Consider the following 23,586-nt stretch of genomic DNA (forward strand, 5'->3'; position numbering starts at 1 on the left):
TTTCGTCAGGAGAGGGCTGTGGCTTCGGTGCATTTTTATTTTCTGGGACCATCACTCCGTGGGGAGCGTGGATTGAGAGGACGGTGCTGAACTAGTGCAGGCTGGGGAGCTGCAGGGGGCGCCGAGGGGCAGAGACTGGGATTCATCCGATCCGGCGACCAATCAGGTGAGGCGAGGGGCAAGGATCCAAGGTAACAGTGCTCAGGTCCCACGAGTACTGTGTCTGTGCGTGTGGACGTGTGTAATTACACTAAATGTTTATTTTTATGCTCAGTTTAAAGAACAAAACATTCTCTAAGGCTTATCATCCAAAGGAGCAATTCCCAGCCCCACGCTGCCCACTCTGTACCCTTTCCCCTGCCACAAACTCTTTCAGTCCTTTTTCTCTGTTTCTAAGTAGGTGCTTATCCTGCCTTACCTCGAATTTTTTTGTCAAAGCAGCTTTAAGTGAGGTATAAGCTTTAAGTGAGAGGTATAAGTGACACACAATACAATGCACGTATATAAAGTGTATAATTTGATGGTTTAAATTTTTTTTTAATTTTATTCAAGTGCAGTTGATTTACAATATCTAAATATCTATTTTTTCTACCTATAAAATACCTCTTTTATGCAAAGTAGTGTGTATTAGTTGATGTTTTGACATACGTACGCACCCGTGAAACCGCCACCACATTGAAGATAGTAGACACATCTCATCACTCCCCAGTCTCCTCGAGCCCCTCCCCCTGCCCCCCTCCCCTCTCCCCTCCCCCAAGCAACCACTGAGCAGCCGCTTCTGGCTGCAGATCACAAACGTCAGGTTGCATTCACAGGAAACAAACTGTGGTTACCAAAGGGGAAAGGGGGAGAGGGATACATCTGGAGTTTGGGATTAACAGATACACACTGCTGTATATAAAATAGATAAACAGCAAGGTCCTACTGTACAGCACAGGGAACTGCATTCAATATCTTGTAATAACCTGTAATGGAAGAGAATCTGAAAAAGATACACATGTATAACTGAATCACTTTGCTGGACACCTGAAAGTATCACAACATTGTAAATCAACTATACTTCAATTAAAAAAATTAAAACGTGTCAAGTTACAGGGCCCATGGAGGAAGCAGGATCCTTCCTCCACGGCAGTTTCTCTTTGGCTTCTTGCAGCGAGGGCAGCTCAGGCAGTGGTAGGAGCCGAAGCTGTGGCCGAGGGTGCCCCTTGTGTGGAGTTTTGCAGTTTTGTTTTTTGTTTTTTAATTGGTGTAAAATTCACATAACATAGAATTAACCATTTTATAGTGAATAATTAAGTGGCATGTGTACATTCACCACACTGTACAACCATCACCTCTATCGAATTCCAAAACATTTTCATGACCCCCAGAATAAGAGTTGGTACCCATTAAGTGGCTACTCTCCACCCCCTCCCCCTCCAACTCCTGGCCACCAGCAATCTGATTTCTATCTCTATGGATTTGCCTGTTCTGGACGTTTCTTATCAGTGGAATCATACAATCAGAACTTTTGTGTCTGGCTTCTTTCAACTTAGCAACATGTGTTCAAGGTTCATCCATGTCGCAGCAGGTATTAGTACCCCAGTTCTTCTTTTTATGGCTGGATAATATCCATTGTACGGATAGACCACAGTTTGTTTATCTGTACATCTGCCAATGAACATTTAGGTTGTTTCTCCTTTTGGCTACTGTGAATAGTGCTGTGTGAAAAATGGATGTAACTGGCAGTCATTTCTAGGCTTCGAGAATCTGTCTGGAGGGCAGTGGAGCATCGTGGAGGAGAGTGTGAGCTCTGACACTGAAATTCCTGGACTCAAGCCCTAGATCCACCTCATACTATTGGGATGAGCTGGAGTTCACCGGATGTCTTTGTGCTTGACAACAGAACTTCCTCTGTGGGATTATTACGACATCGAAACGGTTAACACATGTAAAACACTTAGGGAGGTGCCTAGCTCAGAGGAAATACTAGCAAAGCATTGAATTTTTGTCATCATCAGTGAACACTCTGCATTGCCAGCGACAGAAACCATCCTGGGCCAACGGAAGCAGAAAAAGAATATATTGGAAGGATATATTGGAGACCAAGGCTAGGAAAACCAGCAGGAATCTTGGAGGTCTATAGTTCAGGACACCAGTGTTGTCACCAAGAGACCCGAAATGTGTAATGGCACCTAGAACAGGGGTTTATTTCTTGCTTGTACAGCAGTTCTTGCAGGGGAGTCATGTGGCAGGACAGCCCTCTTCCTCTGCTCAGTCATTCAAGGACCCAGGCTGATGCAGTCCCACCATCTTCTTGTGCCTTTCAAGGTCACCCTGGGGGTCATGTCCACTCCAGCCAGAGGTCAGTAAAGAGCATGAAGGAAGAGGGCACAGGTTTTATGGACCAGAAGTGGCACTGGTCCATATCTGGTATGGACCAGATATGGACTGGAAGTGGCACTCTATTCACTTCACCTCAATTCCCCTTGCCGGGACTTAATGCCCTGGCCACACCTAACCCCAAGGGGCACTGGGAATTGTAGTCCCTGGCTGGACCAACACCTGGCAGCAAGGCGTCTACCCCAGGTTGCCATGAGCACGAGACACTGGTGGACTCCTGAGGTCAGAGGACTGACAGTGCCGTGGGTACCACCCCACATCCGCCCTTCACCTGCCATCCTCCCTCCTGCATGACTCCTAGGCACTTCTGGCATCCTTGATACCTTGCTCAAGATTTCAGGTCCAGGGACTTCCCTGGAGGCACAGTGGTTAAGAAGCCGCCTGCCAATGCAGGGGACACGGGTTCGAGCCCTGGTCTGGGAAGATCCCGCAGGCCATGGAGCAACTAAGCCCTTGCGCCACAGCTACTGAGCCTATGCTCTAGGGCCCATGTGCCACAACTACTGAAGCCCACATGCCTAGAGCCGCAACAAGAGAAGCCACCGCAATGAGAAGCCCGCACATTTGCACAGCAGCATTTGCTAATTTCAGCGGGAGAGACTCTACTTTTTGCTTGCTTGTTTGTTTGTTTAAACAGCTTTGTTGAGGTATAACCTACATGCCATAAAATCCACCTGTCTTGAGTGGACAATTTATTTTTAGTAAATTTACATAGTCGTGCAATTGTTACCACAGTCATTTTAGAACATTTCCATCACTGAAAAGATCCCTCAAGTCCATTAGCAGCCTCTCCCCATTCTCCCCTCCCCCAGCCCCTGGCAAACACTAACCTGCTTTCTGTCTCTATGAATTTACCTATTCTGGACATTTCATATAAAAGAATCACACACTACGTGGCCTTCTGTGTCTGGCTTCCTTCACTGCGCATAATGTTTTCAAGATTCATCCCTGTCGTAACATGTATCAGTACTTGATTCCTTTTTATGTATTAATAATACTCCACTGTATGAATATACCAGATTCTGTTATCCATTCACAAATTGATGGACTTTGGGGTTGTTTCCCCTTTTTGGCTGTTGAGCACATGTGTGCGACTGGCCGTTGTTTTGAATACAGCTATTCTAGTGGGTGTGAAATGGAATCTCATTGTGGTTTTGATTGGTATTTCTCTGCTGACTTTTTTTTTTTTTGGCTGCGCCATGTGGCTTGTGGTGATCTTAGTTCCCCGACCAAGGATTGAACCGGGTGCCCCTGCAGTGGAAGCACCGAGTCCTAACTACTGGACTGCCAGGGAATTCCCAGCTATTGTTGAGTTTTTTTGTTGTTGTTGTTTGTTTGTTTGTTTTTGCGATACGCTGGCCTCTCACTGTTGTGGCCTCTCCCGTTGCGGAGCGACAGGCTCCGGACGCGCAGGCTCAGCGGCCATGGCTCACGGGCCCAGCCGCTCCGCGGCATGTGGGATCTTCCCGGACCGGGGCACGAACCCATGTCCCCTGCATCGGCAGGCGGACTCTCAACCACTGCACCACGAGGGAAGCCCCTATTGTTGAGTTTTAAGAGCTCTTTATATGTTCTGCAACGAGTCCTTTATCAGATGTATGATTTGCAAATATTTTCTCCTAGTCTGTGGCTTGACTTCTCACTTTCTTAATCTTATAAAATTCCTTTTTATTTAACAACTTTTTTTGAGGTATGACTTACATGCAATAAACTGTACTTATTTTAAGGGTTCACTTTGATGGGTTTTATCACAGGTATTTGCCATGAAACCACCACCATAGTTAAAAATATTTCCTTCACCCCCCAAATTTCCTTGTGTTCCTTTGCAGTCCATCTCTCCCGCCATACCTGACCTCAGGGAAGCACTGACCTGATTTCTATCACTGTGCATTCATCAAAATCCTTTTTTCTCCAAATGGCCAAAAAATATAATTGTTATTCTTCTTGAACTAATTTTTTACTTTTAATTGTGAAATATTGCAGACATAGAGAAAATACTATAACAAACACCCATGGACCTACCACTTAGAATTAATAGGTATTAACACTTTGCTCTATTTGCTTTGAGTTTTATTCCCTTTTTTAGGGACTAAAGCTAAAAAGCCTCACCCCATTCTCACTCCTTCCTCCTTCATCTGTCCTGAAGTTGCTGTTAGTCCATGTGAGACTTTATACTTTTCCTGAATATATATGTGTGTCCATAGTGCACGTTCTTGTTTTTATCACGCTGTTTGTATCTTTTGGACCTAGTATTTCTTCTCGTTATGTTTGGGATATTTTTCTGTGTTGAAATATAAAAAACTCATTCGTTCTTTTAATTTTTTCCTTTGCAAATCGTGAGATTTATTAGTAGCAAAATATTTCAGAAGCGTTGGTAAGTTGGCAAAAGCGTGCCTGGGGATATGACACTGCTAGGGAAGCAAACGAGTAATTTCACCATTTTTGCTTTGTTTTGTTTTAACTACTGTGCTCGGCAAGCATAGCTTCATTTGTAGGTTGTGACATAAAATCCTCCTCAATTTCAGGCTGAGATTCCCTTTTGAGCCTTTACCTTTAAGAAACTGTCTAGATTTATGGAGGTAATTGACAGATGGATTCAAATTTTGGTTTTTAAACAAAAAGGAATGTGAGGAATTCCCTGACCATCCATTGGTTTAGACTCCACGCTTCCACTGCAGGTGGCGTGGGTTCAATCCCTGGTTGGGGAACCAAGATCTCGCAGGCCCCGCAGCGCAGCCAAAAAATATATATACATTTTTTAAAAATTAAAAAAAAAGAAAGGAATGTGCTGTCATCATGTCTTTGAGTCCCTTTAACACAGGCCATGGTTGTGCCCGTCCCCCTCCCATTTTGAGTGGGGGCCTGGACTTTCTCAGTCCTGGATTCTGAATCCATTTTGCCTTTTCACAGACCCTCAGGGAGAATAGAGAGTTCAAGGTTCTATCACGACCCTGCTTCCTGCACCCAGGCAGGAGCCTGGGGGACATCATAAGACTGGGACTCCTTTTGGGAGGGGCCAGTGTAATTTCCCAACAGGAAGAGTGTTAAATAGGCAGTCAGGACACCTTGAAGTTAGATGTCTCAGGCTCGTCTGACAGGTGGCCAAGGCCAAGTCTGGCTCCCCATGGGCAACAGGGAGGAAACAGACTGACCAAGGGCATGGCACCAGACAGTGGCATTTCTCTGGGCCTCACCAGAGGCTGCAAGTGAAAGTCACTTGGAAGAGATCAGGAAGGTGGCTGGACAACTCTCGTTCATTTGGGTCATGAAAACTTTTTTTTTTTTTTTGGCTGCGTTGGGTCTTTGTTGCTGTGCGCGGGCTTTCTCTAGTTGCGGCGAGCAGGGGGTATTCTTTGTTGCGGTGCGCGGGCTTCTCATTGTGGTGGCTTCTTTTGTTGCAGAGCATGTGCTCTAGGGCACAGGCTCAGTAGTTGTGGCGCTCGGGCTTAGTTGCTGCGTGGCATGTGGGATCTTCCCGGACCAGGGCTCGAACCCGTGTCCGCTGCGTTGGCAGGCGGATGCTTAACCACTGCACCACCACGGAAGCCCTGGGTTATGAAAACTTTTAACTGCATTACAGTATACCTAAAGCAAAGTATACAAATCCTAAGTGTATAGTTTGATAAACTCACAGAAGGAACAGAAAACAGAATATAACCAGCCCTCCAGAAACCCTACCATGTCCCCCTTCTAGTCACTATGCCTCCCAAGCGTAACCACCATCCTGACTTGTAACCCTGTGGATTGAATTTGCCTCTTTGGGGACTTTATATCAATGGAATCACACAGCATGTATGCTTGTGTGGCCTCTTTCACTCAACATTGTCTGTGAGATTTATTCAGCTTTTCGTATGTCGCTGTGGTTCATTTGTTCTCATTGCTGTTGAGTGTTTCACTGTGTGCATCCTTTTTTTTACCAATCCTTCTATGGTGGGCATTTGGGTGGTCTAGAGTCTTTTTTTTCATAGCACTGAGGTGAACATGCAGGGACATGTCTTTCAGAGAACATGTGACAGGTTTCTGTGGGTGTCCACCCAGGAGCGGAATTGCTGGCTCATAGAGCACTGAATGCTAAATTTAGGAGTCGCTGCCAACCAGCTGCCAGAGTGGGTGTCCTCAATTACCTCCTCCGAGTCTGAGTGTGATACATCTTTGGCAGCACTTAGGATGTGTGGGTTTTTCATTTCAGCCATTCTGGTGTGTGTAGAGTGCTTTCTCCTTGTGATTTTAATTAATATTTTCCTGACATGTAATGAAAAGACCGCATCTTTTCACACGTCTAGTGGCCATTTAGATTTTATCCTCTTAGGTGATTCAAGTCCTTCTCTACTGGCTGGTCTGCCAATAGAAGTGGTTAACCTCTTAGTGGTTAGGATTCCAGGCTTTCCATGCTGTGGCCGGGGTTCAATCCCTGGTGTGGGAATTGAGATCCCACAAGCCACGCTGTGCAGCCCCCCCCAAAAATAGTCCTCCTATTCCTTTGAGGAATAGGAGAACTAAAGCTGGAGGTGGAAAGATGGACTTCTGTCTTGCAATTTACCCCCTTCTATGTAGTCTAAATGATTCCCCCCATGTGCATGTTATTCTTCTAACTTAAAGGAAGAAAACCTAATTAGGTCAGCCTGGTTGCTGTGGAGGATGGTTGGAAGGGGTCAAGTATAAATGTTTTCAGAAATTCATCCCTTAATGAGCCCAAGGAACCTTATTTTTCGCATCAATTCATGTATCAGTGGATGAATATTAATTATTACTGCAGTGGGCTTATGTTGCATTTACAAGTGATCACAATGCTGGTAATCCTTGTTCACATGAGTAAGTGATTAGATAAGGAAGGAGTTGGCGTTAGAGCAGGCGCTGCAGCCCTGAGCTCCGTCCAAAGCCCCAGACCCCACAGTGAACACACGTCAGGACGGAGCGCAGCACCGTCGGCCCCACCTTCGGGGAGAGGGAAGGAGCCTGGCAGGGGGGTTGTGGGAGGGGCAGAAGGAGCAAGCTTTACACCCGCCCTGGGCTTCTGACCGCTCCCACCCCCTCCCAGAGATTGCGGCCCCCGCTCTGGACCTCCCCTCCAGGTCAGCAATTCTCATCCCCAGCCGATCGCCAGAATCTTCTGGACGTTTTCAAAAGATGCCGTCAGGGCCACCCCTGGCCAGATAACTAACTGGGCATTCCGCGTGCGAGGCCCGGCGCGGGTCTTGGTTAAGGGGCCCATTCCCCGCTGGCGCCCGCGATTCTGGCTGCCGTGTCGCCATTGCTCCGACCCGGACACCGAGGCGTCGAGGGGCGGGGCTTGCATTCCCAGCAAAGATCCCTGACCCCTGTCTTCCCCCGCAGTGTACCACTGGGCCGAGATGCGAGCCAAGATGCGCCTCATGGGCTTCAATGCTGAAGCCGTCAAGCCGCTGAACGAGGCGGCGGCCGCCGAGCTGGGCGCCGAGCTGCTGGGCGAGGCCACCGTCTTCATCGTGGGCGGCGGCTGCCTGGTGCTGGAGTACTGGCGCCACCAGGCGTATCAGCGTCGCAAGGAGGGGGAGCAGCGCGCCGCCTGGGACGCGCTGCGGGACGAGGGGGGCCGCCTGGCGCTGGCGCTGGCGGCCCTGCAGGCGCAGGTGCAGGCGGCGCCGCCGCGGGGCGCCCTGGAGGAGCTGCAGGCGCAGATGCAAGAGGTGCGCGCCCAGCTCTGCGCCCCGGACCCTCCGCCCGCGCCCCAGGCAGAGCCCACGCCCGAGGAGTAGGGGGCCGCAAGGCCCTGGTCTCAGACGTGACTGATGCCTGGTCTGACATGTCTGTCCCCACTGTCCCTTCCTGAACCGGCCCAGCTAATACCACCAGGTCCCTTTAGAGTCAGAAGGGATCTTGGACTGGGGCTGATCCAACCAGGCTTCTGGTCACCTCCCTACTAACCTGCCCAGTGAGGGGTACCTTCCACTGGGACACCCCCATCCACCGGTGGAACGTTCCAGCCCGACCCCCATCGCCCCACCGCATCCACTGGTTTAGCACTTTGGAATGGAAAAGCAGCGTCTTCCACTGGACCCCACCCACGCACCAATAGGAGGGCCAGCAGGGCACATGGACCATTTAATTTTGTCACTCACACCTCCAACTTACCTGAGGAGTGGTCCTTTCCCTGGGACCCTCATCCATTACACCAGGACACCTCATCCCACTTCTTCACTCCTACCGACCATTGTAGTGAAAATATAGAAACCTCTGATGGACTTCCCCACCCCTTGACCTTCCATCTACCTCACTCTTCTGGGGGGGCAGGGAATAGGATGGATCTTGGTGGGCATTAGCTCCAGTGGGTCTCCCTGTGGCTCCTCTAGTCCACCACTGGTGCATTGACTGGGGTCCTCCCCTCTTTAAGTGGATCATTCCAACAGATCCCTCCACCCTTTCCTCCATCCAAATCTCCTCTTCAGAGTACTCAGGGATTCCCCCTTACTTCTTGCCTTTGAACTGGACACCCAGTGTCCACCCCAGTCCTTCATGCAAAGGCTTCCTCCACCTGCCCCCTCAGCCCTGAAGTTCACCACCTCCAACCAAATGGAATAATTCCACCAGGTAGTGTTGTTACCTACCTCACCTATCCCCTGCCAACCCACTGAACCATTAAAGGGGATGTGTTGCGAGCTCTTTCTGAATTCTGTTTCTTTTTAGACTCTAAGTGTTGTATCATTTAAGGAGCTCTGGGGGAAAGTCATCTTGAGAATGTGTCCGAGAACCACGATGTACATCTGCAGAATGGGTGGCAGGCTCACTAAAATTAGAGGCTGGGAGGGATCTGGTGGGAAGGGGCCAGTGTCATCCTTTGAGCCCTTTCCCAGATGGGGAAACTGAGGCCCAGGGGAAGCAAAGGGTCTTGTCCAAGGGCACACGGTCAATGAAGGACTGCCCCTGGCTTTCTCTAGGGTGGTGAAGTGGTTGGGGCAGGGTGGGAAGGAGTGAGGAAGCCGTCTGGTGAGGGGCACAGAGAGGAAGGGAGGCAGGAAGGCCGAGAGGGGCCAGAGGCCACCCTAGCTGCAGGAGTCTGAGGGCAGGTTCGGGTGGGAAGAAGGAAGGTGAGGGGAAGGCAGATTACTGGGGGAGGAAGGGACACACCCCCATCCTCATGAGAGCAGCCCTTCAAATCACTCCAGAAATCTTAGCATTTATAAAAACTGGCAGATTTATTCCACAGGGGCCCATTTTCAAGAAGCTAAAGGTGAAGGTGGGAGAGGGGAGGTTTCCTCCCCTTTTCCTTTCCCCCTCATCTTTTTTTCCCCAGGGGGTAAAAATGGCCTGGACCCCAAAACCTACCGAAATAAAAAACCAAAAAACTGAGGTTCTAAAAAGTTACAGCATCTTAATTCCTCATAGAAAAGGGGAAGGAGCCAGAGGGAAGGGAGGTCCCTGGGGTGGGGGGCGGTGCCCCCAGCCTGATGGGACAACCCCCCCCTTAAATAGCTGTCCCAAGTGGGACAAGCCAGGGGCACAGCATTTAAAAACTCCCCACATCCCATTTTATCAAAACCAAAGAGAAAAAACATTTCCTCCCCCCCAAACCTAAATATATATATATACTTTTTTTTCTTAAAAAACAAAATTTCAAAGGCATTAAGCGTTAAAGTGAATCTAGAACAAGGGAATGTGAAATTCCCTCCTTCCTTCCCCCTTACTGTGGGGTTAATTGGTACATCCCCAGCAGAGGAACCAGCCCCAAGAGGATGGCAGAGGGGAAGGACCAAAGGGAGCAAAGGGTGGGGGCCTCCCCAGCCAATCAGCAGCCAGTATGGGTGTGGGCATGGTGCCAGGGAAGCCACACCCCCTTGGAATTTTCCAAGTGAGATAGGGAGTGGGGAAGACGCATTCCTGTGTAGTCTTCAGCCAATTCCAAGTCAAGTTGAGGCAGGGAAAGCAGGGTGACAGGCGGAGGGCGTGTGCGGAAAGGAGAAACTGGATCTTCTGGGGCCCTGTGGTCAGGGGGAGCCCCGCTTCCTCAGCTCCTGGACAAAGGCTGGAAGGAAACTGGGCAGAGGTCAGGGGCACAGCTTCTTCCCCCTTCCCTTCCAAAACAGGGCTTTCCAAGGGACATGATGCCTCCAAAATAAATAAATGTTTAAAATAAAAAAACACCTCACCTTCAATTATTTCCTCTTTCACTTTCTGTAGTTCCTTCCTCACCTCTTCCAGAAGCTCCTGAAAATGATGGGGTACCAATCAGGAAGGGTACTTGGACTTGCAAAAGTGAATCTCCCCTTTCTTAATGACTGAGGGGCCAGAGGAAGGAGGTTCAAGACCCCTATTACACACACACCATGACATCACTGGCAAGGCCACAAAGTGAGAATTCTAGGGGAGAATTCTGGATCCTTGGAGCCAGAAGGAAAGTACTGGAGAACATCCAGTACCAAGGCTGGCAAATACATTGCAGTCTCCTGCCACCTCCAATTGGTGATAAATGTCTAGGGCCAGTGTACTGAAAAGGATTCTGGGTACTCAACAGAAGTGAGTCCAGTGATAAGATTAGTAAGGTCTGTCATGGGCACTGGATAAGGTGGTTATGGTGTCTGTGTCATCCCTGACATGATCCAATCTCTCTCCATTTCTCAGATTGGAAAACTGAGGTTCCCAAGGCCTTTTCTAGAATCACATGGCAGGTCAGTGGCAGAGTCTGGACCCAGATCTCCTTTCTATCCCCCGGACCTCACTCCCAGTCCTTTCCCCAAGCTACCTGTTTCACCCTCTCCAGGTCTGACTCATCACTGGAGCTGGGCGTAGAGGGTTGGGCCTCGGAAGTGGTCACTGAAGAAGATGACTTCATCCTGGGAGAGTTGGTGTGGTTTGGGGCAGAAATGAGGTTAGAGAGAGGGTCTGCCTCCCCTGCCTCCCATTCCAGGGGTCACACAGTGTTCTTCCCTACAAATTTGGCAAATTCAACTATTTTGGGGGGTGGGGCCCCAGTATTGATGGCCCACCTTGGCAAGGTTGTGCTGTTCTTCTCCCAGGGTCTCCGCACAGATTCTGGGGGACAGGCAATAAATCAAAAAGATCAGGGACAAGGAATGCCCTGCCTCAATCTTTCTCCCCGAGCCTCATCAGCCCCTGTTCAAAGAACCATCTCAGGAGACTACAATCCCCAGCACTGTTCGTACAAACTCTCCCATCAAGGTGTGTTATATGTGAGAAGCGGGCATCCTGGGACTTTTAGTTCCTGTGACTAGACTGTAGACTGGGCTCTCACTCACCACTGTGGGCTGGGACTCTGGCCTCTGGCTCCTCCTGCTGGTGGGAAATAAAACTGTCATGAGCCAAGGGCTTCCCTGGTGGCGCAGTGGTTAAGAATCCACCTGCCAATGCAGGGGACACGGGTTTGAGCCCTGGTCCGGGAAGATCCCACGTGCCACGGAGCAACTAGGCCCGTGTGCCCCAACTACTGGGCCTGCACTCTAGAGCCCGCGAGCCACAGCTACTGAGCCCATGAGCCACAACTACTGAAGCCCGCACGCCTAGAGCCCGTGCTCCGCAACAAGAGAAGCCACGGCAATGAGAAGCCCGCACACCGCAACCAAGAGTAGCCCCCGTTCGCCGCAACTAGAGAAAGCCCGCGCGCAGCAACAAAGACCCGACGCAGCCAAACATAAATAAATTTAATAAATTAAAAAAAAAAAAGGCAACTGTCATGAGCCAGCCCCCCACCCCCGACGCCGCACCTCTGCTCATTTTCCTCCTCCACCTTCAAACCTAGCCCATCCCTGTCACAGCCCCCTCCCCGATATTCCTACACAAACGGTACATCCTAAGGGGTATATGGCAGGAAGAGCCCCTGACCCACATTGGCAGATTCATCCTTGGCGGTTTTCTCCCCAACTTGTGTGGCTTTCCTTCTGTAAGAGAGAAAGGCAAAAACAGATGGCTTCAGCCCTCCCTCAACCACTCAATTCCCTTCCCCGGAGCTCTAGAAAGGTGGATTCTAGCGTGCAGACTTCTGGAATTTGTCAGGGCAAAGAAAATTTTAGTTTTAGAAGTTCAAAGAGAGTACTGCTCTTGAACTGGGGTGGGGCTCTCCGATTCCCACGTTTGGGAGTCACACAATTCTAAGGGCGGAGTTCCCAGGTTCTGAGGCAGGATCTCCTAAGGTCCTAGAATTCTGGGGTTTAGAACATTCCAGAGGCTACCTGGGTGGTTGCAAACCTCAGCCATCTCAGGAGAATGCAATCCCCATCATTATATCCCAAACCTGGCTATCAAAGGGCGAACTTTCACCCAAAGAAACCAACTAACTGGGAATCTGAGCCCTCCCCCGACCCGGCCCTACTGAACAGGAATCTCCAGGTGATAACTGCTGGTCTGAGGGGTGTGTTCCAAGGGCTTTCTGCGGCTATTGAGGGCTCCAGGCTCAGGCTCACCTCCGGGCCAGCATGGCATTCATCTCTTCCATGAGCCCCCCGCCCGTGCTTCGACTGCTCTCAACTTTGGGGGCCAAGGGCCCCCCTGAGGCCTCCTCCTGCTGGAGAAATTACAAAGAGGTGGGGGCTTTATAGGCGGGCCTCCTGGCCTTCCAGCCCTCCTGTGAGGCTCCCAGGAAACTCTGGCCTCATCCCATTATAATATCAGGCCCCGTCAACCCACACCCGCCTTGCCTGCCCCCTCACCTTGCTGACTTTCCTGAGTTTGGCTCCGGCAATGGCTGCGGCCAGGCCGGGGGCCCCAGTCCCTCCACCACTGGGGCCTTGTGCTGTGGGGAGAGGGGGCGCAGGGGGTGGGCCTCCCCCTGCTCCATGCCCCCCAGCCGAGGAGAGACCAGGGGGCGGGGGGGGACCCGGAGGAGGGGGAGGTCCTGGAGGCGGGGGTGGTCCCCCAGCTGGGAGAGCAGCTGGGCCTCCTGTAAGAAACACGAAAAAGGAGGGGTGCTGAGAAAGAAGCCTTATTCTCTCTTGTCCGGCTGGCCCACCCCTTCCTCTGGGGCGGTCAGCCGAGCCCCGAGGCCATTCGAGCAATCACCTGCGTTGGAGACCCTGCGTTCCCGCTCCACGAGCTCCGACTGCTGCTGCCTGGGGAGGGAAGGCGAGCTGCCATCACTCAGAGCCCCAGGCTGGCCAGCAACTTCCCGGATCGCCCCTCAGAGGTGTCCGGCAAGGCTGGCTCCTAAGCCCCACTCCTGTCCTCCATTCCCCAGGGGCCAGGAAAGGGTTGCAGGGGGAGGACAGGGACAGAGCGAGAGCAAGAGGCGAGCAATCCAGTCATCAGACTGTCGAGAACACCCGAGTACAGAACACCCAGGATCCTCTGGACAGCCAAATTCTGGGCTCTGGGAATCTGGGGGACCAAGATTTAGAACACCAGAGTACAGAACACCCAGGATCCTCTGGGCAGCCAAATTCTGGGCTCTGGGAATCTGGGGGACCAAGATTTAGAACACCAGAGTACGGAACACCCAGGATCCTCTGGACAGCCAAATTCTGGGCTCTGGGAATCTGGGGGACCAAGATTTGAAGGGTCAGGAGGTTCTGCAACTCTGGGTGTCAGGAGTTTTTCGAACTCCAGGAGGTGGGGGGTTTCTGAAAGAGGTCCATTTCTAGTCCCCTGGGAGTTGGAACATTCTGAAAGCTGCAAGTTGAAGAGGTCTGAACTCTAGGAGTCAGGGGTTCTGGAACAATCTACAACTCCGGGAGCAGTAAGGTTCCCCACCCAGGGACTGGCCCCACCTTTTCTGTTGCTCCATCTCCTCTGGGGAGGGGCCGTTCTGGACAGACCAAGTGGGAGGTGCTGTAGGCGGTGTGGGCGGGGGCGGAGGCCCACCTCCTGGAAGGTGAGAGTAAAGGGTGCTGAGTCACCCAGGAAGCTGGCGCCACCCCTCAGCACGTTCCCTCGGCTCTCCCGGGCCTCCCAGGGCCTCTGCGATGAGGGGTCGGCACGAGCTTCCCCTGACTGAGCTGATGTGAGGTGGGTGCTGGGAGGATGCCCAGGTCACAGGCGGAACAGCAAAGGCCCGGAGAGGGGAGCCGCTTGTCCCAAGTCCTGCAGACCCGAATTTGCAGGAACAAGGCTCGAAATCAGGCCCACTCCGGCATCCAGGCTCTTAGGGCACCTGTCACAGCCGCTCAGACTGCCCCACCTGAAGACCCAGGAAAGGCTGAGAGCCCCTTCCTCACCCCGCCTCAGGCCTCTGGCTCCCATGTATTTTTCTGTGCCTCGGACAAGCAAGCCCTTCCCCACTAGCCCTGAAGCCGCTCCAGGAAGCAAACACCTCCGCCATTTGGTGATTTGTGACCCCAGATGCATAGCTGTCACTTTGCTCCTCAAAGTGTACTGTTTATGGACCGGGAGCCTTGGCGTCACCAGGGAGCTTGTTAGAAATACAGAGGCTCGGGCCCCGGCCAACCCAACTGAATCGGAATCTGCGTTTCTCCTAGATGATTCGTGGGCACATTCCAGTTTAAGAAATACCAACTGGAGGTTTTTTCTTAATACTGTTGCCTGAAAACTAACCGATGATGACGTAAGTCAGTATAGTGGTTACCTGGGGCAAGGGCACAAGGAACTTTCTGGAGGCTGGAAATATCTGTGTCTTGATCTGGGAGGTCACACAGGGGTGTGCATGTGTAAAACTTCCTGGAGCAAAATGTCCTCTTAGGAACCATGCATTTTATACGTGGGTGCACTCGGGGCACACAGGAACCCACAAAATCCTCATAATAATTCTTCACAGAAGTTGTGAATTGGCCTCATTTTCAGATGAGTAAACTGAGGCCAAGTGGTAAAGTGGCAGCCCCAGGCCACACGGCAGGGCTCGGTGGTCCCCTCTGCCCACTCTCTCTAACCTTCCAATGCCTCTAGGGCGCTGGCCATGCCGGCGGCAAACTGTGTTGCATCCTCCTTGCTGCTGAAGTTGAGGCCCCAGACCTGGCGGGCGTCACGCCACTGGTGGAAGTTGGGGGTGGCCTGGTTATACTTGACACCCCGGACGATGGCGCAGTTGATGACCACCTGGCGGGGGGGGAAAGGGGGTGAGGAGTGGTGGGGCGCAGCGGGTAGAGGGGGCGGGGAGGGAAGCCTCACCTGCTGGTCTGGCTGCATCTTCCGGCCGACCACCCGGAAGGAGTTGGCAGTGGGGTTGTGATAGATCTGGACGCGGCTGAAGGCCTGGGGGCCCGTGCCAGCAGGCAGCCATCGCTTGTTGCTGTCATCATAGAGCATCACAGTGGCCCGGCTGGAGCAGACAACCGTCTCACTGCCCAGAGGGAGGAAAGGGGAGAGAGGCCAGTTAGCTGAGGGGAGCCTGGCACCCTCCCTCCAGGGGCCGGTCACCTTCTCCATCTGGGGCCCCCTGGGAGAGTAGAAGACACAAAGACGGTGTGAGAGGAAGAGGGACCCATGGAGAGGCAGAGGAAGACAGGCAGACGGGGAGAGAGGGCTGGGGACAGACCCTCGAAGAGGCCCAGACAGGGAGACTAGGAGAGAAAAGACAGACGGGATAGACAGACAGACAGACTGGGAGAGTCAGACAAAGAGACAAACAGGGGATGTGAGACAGACAAGGAAAGAGACAGACAGTCAGATGGGGGGAAAGAAGACAGGAAGAGGAAGAGTCAGACAGACTGGAAGAGACAAACATACAGACTGATGCAGAGAGAGAGCTGAGAAAGGAATCAGACTGACGTAGCGGAGACAGACTGAAAGACAGACAGACAGAGGAGTAGTGGGGGAAAACAGATGGAAAGGCAGGGAGCAGAGGAAGATACAGAAATGGAGATACAGGCAGATGGAGAAAGACAAAGAGATGGACAGAGAGACTGAGGCAGTCAGAGAGATGCAGAGTGACAGCTGGAGGAGGGGGCCCGGCAGAAGCGGACGGAAGGGGCGGGGCAGGAGCTCTGGGCAGTGCTGGGAATCAGCCCCTGCCTGGTTCCCTTGGAGCCTCAGTTTCCCCATCTCCACTGTGGTGCTCGGAGCCCCCCCTTCCCCCAACCACCTCTCCCCACTCTGGAGGAGGAAGGTGAGGCTTGCAGCAAGTTGGGGACCAAGGCTAGATCCCAGGCTCTTCCACTCCCCGCTGCCAACCCCATCCCTCCGGCCCCCCTGGCGCCAACGGCCATCAGTGGACACTCACTGCTCCGTGTCAGGCAGGGACCCAGACAGCCCCGGCCCCACCCTCCAGGGCAGGAGAGCAGCACAGTGGTGTGTCCTGTCCGCAGATAGTGATAATCCAAGACCAGGCCTGGGGTGCCCAGAAGGAGTGCCTGCCCCAGCCTGGGGATCAGAGACTTCCTGGAGGAGGTGACATCTGACTTAGCCTTGTGGGGAGGGGGGTCAGTAAACTGGTTCAGGGTTCAGGATCTGATATCCACAGATGTAGGTTCAAATCCCCGTTGGGCCACCTACTCCATATGACTCAGGCAAGCAGCCTTCCCACATGAGAGAAGGCATCTTCCTTGCCTGCAGACTGGGGAAATGACAGACCCCACCTCCCCCAGGGCAGTGGGAGAAGTAGATGAGTCTGGACATGTAAAGTGCTTGGCATGTACTGAGTGCTGAGTAACTGTCAGCATCCTTTCCACGGGCACCCTGCACAGGTACCACTGGGTCCCTGGACAGCCACATCCCTCCCACCCGCTACCAGTCCTTCTGGGGAGGTTCAATGCCCTCCTCCCCCAGTGGGGAAACTCAGGCTCCCAGACAGGAAGTGACTTGCCCAAGGTCACACACAAACCAGGGGGAAGCGATGGTCCCCACCCCCACCGGACTTTTTCCTGAAAAGAAGAAGTTGGTGGTCAGAGGTTTCCGGGGAGAGAAATTATACCCCACAATGGCTCTGTCTCTACCAGGGCTGGGGGCTGGTGCATAACACTGACGCTGTAAAAGACAAGGCAGGGAAAGCCCCTCAGCAAACCCAGATCCGGGTTCCTAGGCCAGGAAGCTGAGGCCCCAGACCCTCCCCCCAGGTTTACATAATTGGGGCACCTCCCTCTTATCAGGCACTTCAGCTGCTCAGATGCCCTAAGCCCTTTCCTCAGAGTCTCTCATTTTATTCTCACTGCAGCCCTTCTAGATGGGCTATTTCATCCTCATTCTGCAAGGGCTACAAACAGAGGCCCAGAAAGGTTGCGTGACTCGCCTGTGGTCACACAGCTAGTAAGTAGCACAGCAAGGGTTTGAACCCAAGCCACCTGGCTCCCAAGTCCACAATCTTAACCACCGGGGACTGTGTAGGCCCTACCCAAACACCAGGTGCTGTTTCCAGACAAGTGCAGCCTCAGGGGCTCTTTCTGGCTTCCACTGCCCCTTGAAGGGCAGGGATAAGGCCTCGCCCACACCTGCCACCCACACCCAGGGCAGACTCTGCCCAGGTGCCCCGGGCCTTCGTTGCTACCCAACCCTGGCTGCACTTTGCTCTCCCAAGCGACCCTGCCCTGCTGAGTCTCTGGACTGGCCAGAGAGCTGGATGTCTGCAGAATGACCCCAGACTGGTCTTGTCCCTCTCCAGGCTGTGGTGTCCCCATTATAGCAAAAGGATCCTGTTAAAACACAAGTCAGATCGTACCCCTCCTCTTCTTGGAAGCTCCCGTGGCAGCTCCCACAGAATTTTTATTCTGGCCAAGTTCTCTCCAGGGCCTTCGTGATCTGTGTGATCTCTGATCTCATCCCTTCCTTCCCCCCGGCTTGCTGTTCCAGCCCCACTGGCCTCCGCGCTGCTCCTTCAACGTGCCAGACACATTCCTACCGCAGGCTGGTGCTCTTGTTCTCCCTCATCCTGGATTTTCACCTCCTTCAGGTCGCCACTTAGCCGACACCTCTTCCAAGAAGCCCTCCCTGACTACACTATCTGGAAAAGCTCCTCTCCCTCTCATTGCATGTCCCAGGTTTCATAGCACCTGATCCCTGCCTGACAGATCCCTGTCTCCCCTACCAAAAGGTCAGGACCATGAGGGCAGGGATTTTTGTCCTTTCTGTTTTGTCCTTTCTGCTGTGTCCTCGGAACCTAGAATCATGCCTAGGACATAGTAGGTATCCAAGAGTTGTTAAATTAGCCATCTATAAAAAAGGAAAAGTTTTTAACAATGGCAGCTGATATTTATCGGTTAGCCTGTGTACCAGACATTGTTCTAGGGTACTGAGCTGCAAGTTCCACAGTGAACCTTGCAATGACCTCATGAGATGGACTCTGGTGCTCACCCTTTTTACAGATGAGGAACTGTGGCCACAGAGAGGTGAAGACAGTTATCCCAGGTCGCGCAGCAAACAAGCAGAGGGGCTCATATTTGAACCCAAGTTCCCCACCACCACCACCCCCCCACAATGTTCTTAACCTCATTTAAAGATGAGAAAACAGCTAAGCTGATTTTTTTTTTTTTCTAAGGCAAGGTATAAAGTGTGTATCAGAAGTATTTTTTTTTAAAAAAAGAAAAGGTGGGGAGGATATAAATACCTCTGCACACAGAGTGGTGATATATGCAGAAGCTGCTTCTCAGGTGACTAACCGTGGCTGCCTCTGAGGCACTGGGGACCTGGGGGCCTGAGGAGGCAGGAAGTGGACATTTTGTACCGTTTACCTTCTTGAATTGCTTGATTATGACTTTTCTTTTCATTTTGTTTTAACACGGGCTGGTATTACCTATAAAAAATGAATTCATTACTTAAGTTCAAAAAATAAAACTATAAACTAGGCAAAAAGCTAGAATGGAAAAATCCCACAGCCAGGAAGCAGGGAGTGAGATGGAAATGGGGTCTGCCTAATTCCAGTGGTCTCTGGGGTCTCATACCCTCAATTTGACATGAGAGCCTTAATCCCCAACCAGCCCAGAACTCTCCCACAAGTCCTCCCATTCTGGTAAACTCTAGCATGTGGTAGATAAAAGAAGGTTCAAGTCACCCCCTCACTGTGTGGCTTCCCGTCTCTGAACCTCAGTTTCCAGCCCTGGAAACTGTAACTCACTGGGGTTTGGTAAGGATTGAAAGAGATTTTAAAAAGCCCTAAGCACAGGACTTGGAATTTGGCAGAGGATTCATATGAGGGAGCTGAGAGGCAATATAGGAGGGAGAGAGCTTCTCATCACGGGAGGCAATCAAACATAGTCACTCTAGTTTACTCAAACCTTCCATATTAGAGGCTTGCCCTTCCTTTCACCCCTTCATCCTATAGCCCCTTAAACCGCAAAACTTGTGATCTACCCCCCAAAGCCCCAGGCACACACAACTTTTCCAAACTACAAATCTTTGAAGAAACCCTGGATAGAAACTCAGATGTAGGGTCTGCAGGGCTTGTATGGGTTCACTCTAGTCCTTCCTCCCTGACAGGCCTCAGTTCCCCATAAGTGATTAGGAAGGTAACTGGGCTCCTTTTTGTTTATCATCATTATCGTAAGTGTTTGTACCGTGAAAGCACGTTACTTGTATTATTTTTTTTTTTTTAAGGCCACTAAAGGTTTGATTTTCCTTTTTCTCTAATAGTATAATACTCTGGAAAGAGGCCTGGGTTCAAATTCAGGCTTGCCCACTTCCAATCTGACTTTAATAGGCAATTTGCTTAATTTCTCTGTGCCTCAGTTTTCCCATCTGGGGAAGGGGGACGGTTCTAACAGTATCAATCTCTTAGAATTGTTGTGAGGATTAAATTGAATCAGGCACCTAGTACAGTGCCTGGCACAAAGTAGATGCTTGATCAAATGGTCTCTCATTATTTAAAAAAAAATAAAAACAACAATAATAATTACTATTATTGGAAGAGGAAAGAAATGAACCACACACTTCTTGAGTCCCTTCTGCCCTGAGATTCTCAGACCTCTGCCCCACTTCCCAGAATTCCAGCTCAGAGTCCCGGACACAGCAGACACTCAACAAATATTTGTCAAACTGGGAGAAAAGGAACTGTATCTTGTAATTTTCCATCTTAACATCCTCTCTTCCAACTGCCCCCAAGACTGTCCCCAGCCAAATCAGCCAGAAGTCTGAGGATTCCAGCCCCCTCCCCTCCCTCAATACTGCTTAGGAATTTCTGAGGGATCTTGGGCCAGGCCTTTCTCTCTTTGAGCCTCAGTTTCCCCAGCTGCCCCCAGACAAGGCCACGGGTCTTTCTGAATCCTTCCTAGCTGTCCTGGGAGAAGGGGCACAGCCCAGTAAGTCGGGTGTGGCCATCAGAAGGGAAGACCCCTCAGGAGGTGGGAGTAACTCTCTGGTGAGACAGGCATCAGCTCGACTTCTGCCCACCTCCCAGGAGGTGGGAGGTTTGGTCGTGGCCAGCAGTAGGGGGGCCTTGTGGGAGGGCCAGGGCCTCGGGGACTGGGGGCGGGGAGGCTGGCCCAGACATTGCTCCTGCCCTTTTACGGTCTCAGCGAGTGAGGCAGCACTAACTCGGACATCCGCCATCCGCCTTCCACCGTGCCTGGGACCGGAAACGCGGCGGGGTCGGGGGTAGGCAAGGGGCGGGGCTGGGGGGCGGTGGGAGAGGAGAGCCCCACCAGGAAGAAGGTGAAGGAAGAGAGCCTGACTCCCGAAAACCGCCCCCTCTCCCGGGGCAGACCTTGAAGGGATGTTGCTATAATGGGGGAAAGGGTAGGCAGGAAGTCTTGTGGGTGTCTGTGGGTGCCCCCTTGCTCCAAATTTTCCAGCAATCCCTTTACAGCAGAAGGAACAAATGTCCGAGGGGGATCCTCTACTGACCGTAAAAAGGAATGCCACCCTATGTCAGAGGGCAGGGGTATGGGGAATGTGGGAGGATGTGGGCGCCAGGGGGTTAATCCCCAGCCGCCCCCAGGGGCCTCCCCCTCGAGCTGGGGGCTTTGGGGCAGGAAGTCCCTGACAGCGTAGAGGAAGGGAGATAGTATTGTCAGGCTCAGGCCTCAAGGGAGAGATTATGGGGGGCCCGGGGAAAGGGAGAATAAGGGGGGGCTAGTCGGGTCCCCCAGCCGCACGGGCCCCGCCCTCAGGTGAGCCCAGGAGTTTTGAGGGAGGCCCGGGAAAGACAAAATCCCTGGGGTCCCTTCGGCCCCCAGCCCCTAGGATTAAATTCCTGGGAAGATAGCTGGAACTCTCTGGGAAGCCTGGGTCCCTTGGAGAGAGGGCTATGACCTTGACGCTTTGCAACGCCCCCTCCTCCAACCGCACAACTCGGGACTGCTGGGGAAGGGGGGGGCGGTGTTGAGAGAAGGGGGAGGCGCCGTGGTGGGGAAAGCAGCCGGCCCACGGCGCTCTTTGCCGGCCCCTCCCCACACCAGCTGTCTCGACAGGTGAGTCAGGAAGACAAAGGCCCCCCTTCCCCCAGCTGCCGCGCCCCCTCCCTCCCCAGGGCCGTGCAGGTTGGGGAGAGGGGCCGCCCTTCTGGCCCGGAGCCGGGGAGCCGCCCTCGGCCCAGAGCGCTCGCTCGGTCCTAGGCACAGCCTGTTTTAAGCAAATTGTGGGTGGGGAGCGGCGGGGGAGGGGAGTCCCAGCCAGACCCTGGAGGCTGCGTCTGGGTCCGTGGATCCCTCCACACCAACCTCCTCCACAGAAGGATGAGCCCCCCAAATTTAAGGGGTTAAGTAACCCCGAAGTTAAGGAGCAAGGTCGCTCTTGGGAAGACTTTTTCCAGCGCCACGTAAAAGGGGACCCCCGAAAACCAAAGTCTACGTCTCAACCTCTCTTCCAGGTCCCAGGGACCCCCAAACCGGCCCCCCACAATCTCTCTAGGAGCCGGGTTGAGATTTGGAGGGAGTCTGAGCCCTGCCTAAATCCTAGCCTCCCTGCGGGGAGTATTTGCCAACTTGAAGGTCCTCTGAAAAAGTCTTTTAAAAATTCGGGAGTCCTTGGAGCGCCCCCAAATCTAAGGGCTCCCGGGAGAACCTCACCGGCACCACGCGGAGCCTTGAGAGTCAAGGGGAAGTGGTCAGTATTTGGAGCTCGTCAAAGGGGGCTCGGCCTCAAATCCGAGGCTCCCAGTGCCCAGTCCCCAAATACCAGCCCGGAGCAAGCTGGGGGGAGGGGGACAAAGGCGGGGCGGGAGCTCGCGCCGGGCAGGGAAGGGTCTGAAGGCAGTTCGAGACTCACCTCATGGCTGCTCGGCGGGCGGGCGGAGCGCCCACGGGGTAGGTGGTCCCGGGGCGCCCCTGGCTTGAGGTTCAGGGGTTCAGGGCTGGCTCCAGGTTCTGCTCAGTCTCCCCCAGGGTCCCGCCCCATAGAGTCCGGCTTCCTGGGGGGAACGTGGACAGGGCCGGGGCGGGTCCTCGGGCACCTCCTCTCTCGGGGGCTCTGATCGGGGGTCCCGGCAGCAGAAAGGGGGTGCGGCGTCCCCTCCCCGGCGCGCCCACTCGGCCGGCGGCGGCTACAATGTTACTCTTACTACTGTACTTCTCTTCGCTACATTTCGTTCCAAAATTCCACTCCCCGCACCCATAATGCCCTGCGCCTTAAAGGGGCCGCGGACCTCAAGGCGGTGAGGTTGAGGGGGGTGGAGGGCGCTTAAAAGGGCAATGCGGAACCTTAGACTTCCGCTATTTCCCTCTTCCCCAACGTTACTGCATAGCGCTACACTCTGGGGGTCACCCCCCCAAATTAGAGGGGAAGTTTGATGGAGGGGAAGGGATCCTTCCTTGATCCTTCGTTCTCTCCCACGATGGAAATTCTTAGGGGAATATCAATGGGGGCACAAGTTCTTCTCACCCTCCCCATCGACTTCTCCATTTCTTTACATTCTACTCAGTTTGGGGGGCGAAGAGGACCTTCTGGTCAAGTATAGATTCTCTCAAATTTTGTCCCTTAAATCCTGCCTTCGGAGCCCTCAACGGTCTCTCTCCACCAGTTTATGAGGGATTACTAAGGGGCGAACCCCCTCCCCCGCCTAAGAGCGGAATGGGTGGGGAGGGGGCCCACCCCTCTCACTGCCCACCCCCCCACTCTGCCCGCCCTGGGAAGGTGAGGAGGAAGTGGGCCGAGGGGGCGCGGCTGGCCGCTGACTCACAGCCGCAGGGTGTGTGTGGGGCGAGGGGGGGGGGGGGGGGGGTTATGGGGTGTGTGTGTGCGGCGCTGGACCTCGGTGGGAATGGGACTCCCAGTCCCTGTGTGAATAAGGCCCCTTGTCCCCTCTCCACGCACGCCCCGCCGTGACTCAGTTTCGTCTGCGGAGGATGGTGGGATCATCCAGCAATCCGAGGGAACGGAGGTGGGGGACCCTCCCTATGCCGGCTCCCGGGAGCCCCCTCCCCCCACGCGCCAGATTCGGGCTGAGTCCCAACACCCTCCCAGGCTTCC

The 23,586-nt window shown here is 53.0% G+C and overlaps 2 protein-coding genes across 7 annotated transcripts in view; one reads left to right on the forward strand and one right to left on the reverse strand.

The window, feature by feature from the left end:
- Positions 1-9,406, forward strand: part of LOC116743557 (optic atrophy 3 protein homolog) — a 65,799-nt gene extending 56,393 nt beyond the window's left edge. Inside the window, exon 3 of the mRNA XM_032612104.1 lies at positions 7,717-9,406. Coding sequence (XP_032467995.1) covers positions 7,734-8,117 — 384 coding nt within the window. The 5' untranslated portion in view covers positions 7,717-7,733 and the 3' untranslated portion in view covers positions 8,118-9,406. The remainder of the gene's footprint in view (positions 1-7,716) is intronic.
- Positions 9,407-9,535: 129 nt separating this feature from the next.
- Positions 9,536-22,728, reverse strand: VASP (vasodilator stimulated phosphoprotein). 6 transcript variants are annotated; one of them, XM_032612102.1, is made up of 14 exons: positions 22,387-22,727; positions 18,794-18,880; positions 15,427-15,598; positions 15,189-15,354; positions 14,073-14,169; positions 13,369-13,418; positions 13,020-13,249; positions 12,774-12,874; positions 12,200-12,251; positions 11,613-11,649; positions 11,343-11,388; positions 11,099-11,189; positions 10,506-10,563; positions 9,536-10,381 (listed from the first exon to the last, which is right to left on the reverse strand). In XM_032612102.1, exons 3-14 carry the CDS (start codon positions 15,562-15,564, stop codon positions 10,344-10,346), a joined length of 1,104 nt encoding a protein of 367 aa, XP_032467993.1. In that variant the 5' UTR covers positions 15,565-15,598; positions 18,794-18,880; positions 22,387-22,727; the 3' UTR covers positions 9,536-10,343. The 6 variants fall into 6 exon arrangements, with proteins under 6 accessions (XP_032467993.1, XP_032467992.1, XP_032467991.1 ...); XM_032612101.1 differs by lacking the exon at positions 18,794-18,880 and adding an exon at positions 18,918-18,979; XM_032612100.1 differs by lacking the exon at positions 18,794-18,880 and having other exon boundaries at positions 11,613-11,646; positions 12,774-12,871; positions 22,387-22,728.
- Positions 22,729-23,586: the final 858 nt, after the last annotated feature.

The sequence above is a fragment of the Phocoena sinus genome, chromosome 19 (assembly GCF_008692025.1).
Source record: "Phocoena sinus isolate mPhoSin1 chromosome 19, mPhoSin1.pri, whole genome shotgun sequence".
NCBI classification, from domain to species: Eukaryota; Metazoa; Chordata; class Mammalia; order Artiodactyla; family Phocoenidae; genus Phocoena; species Phocoena sinus.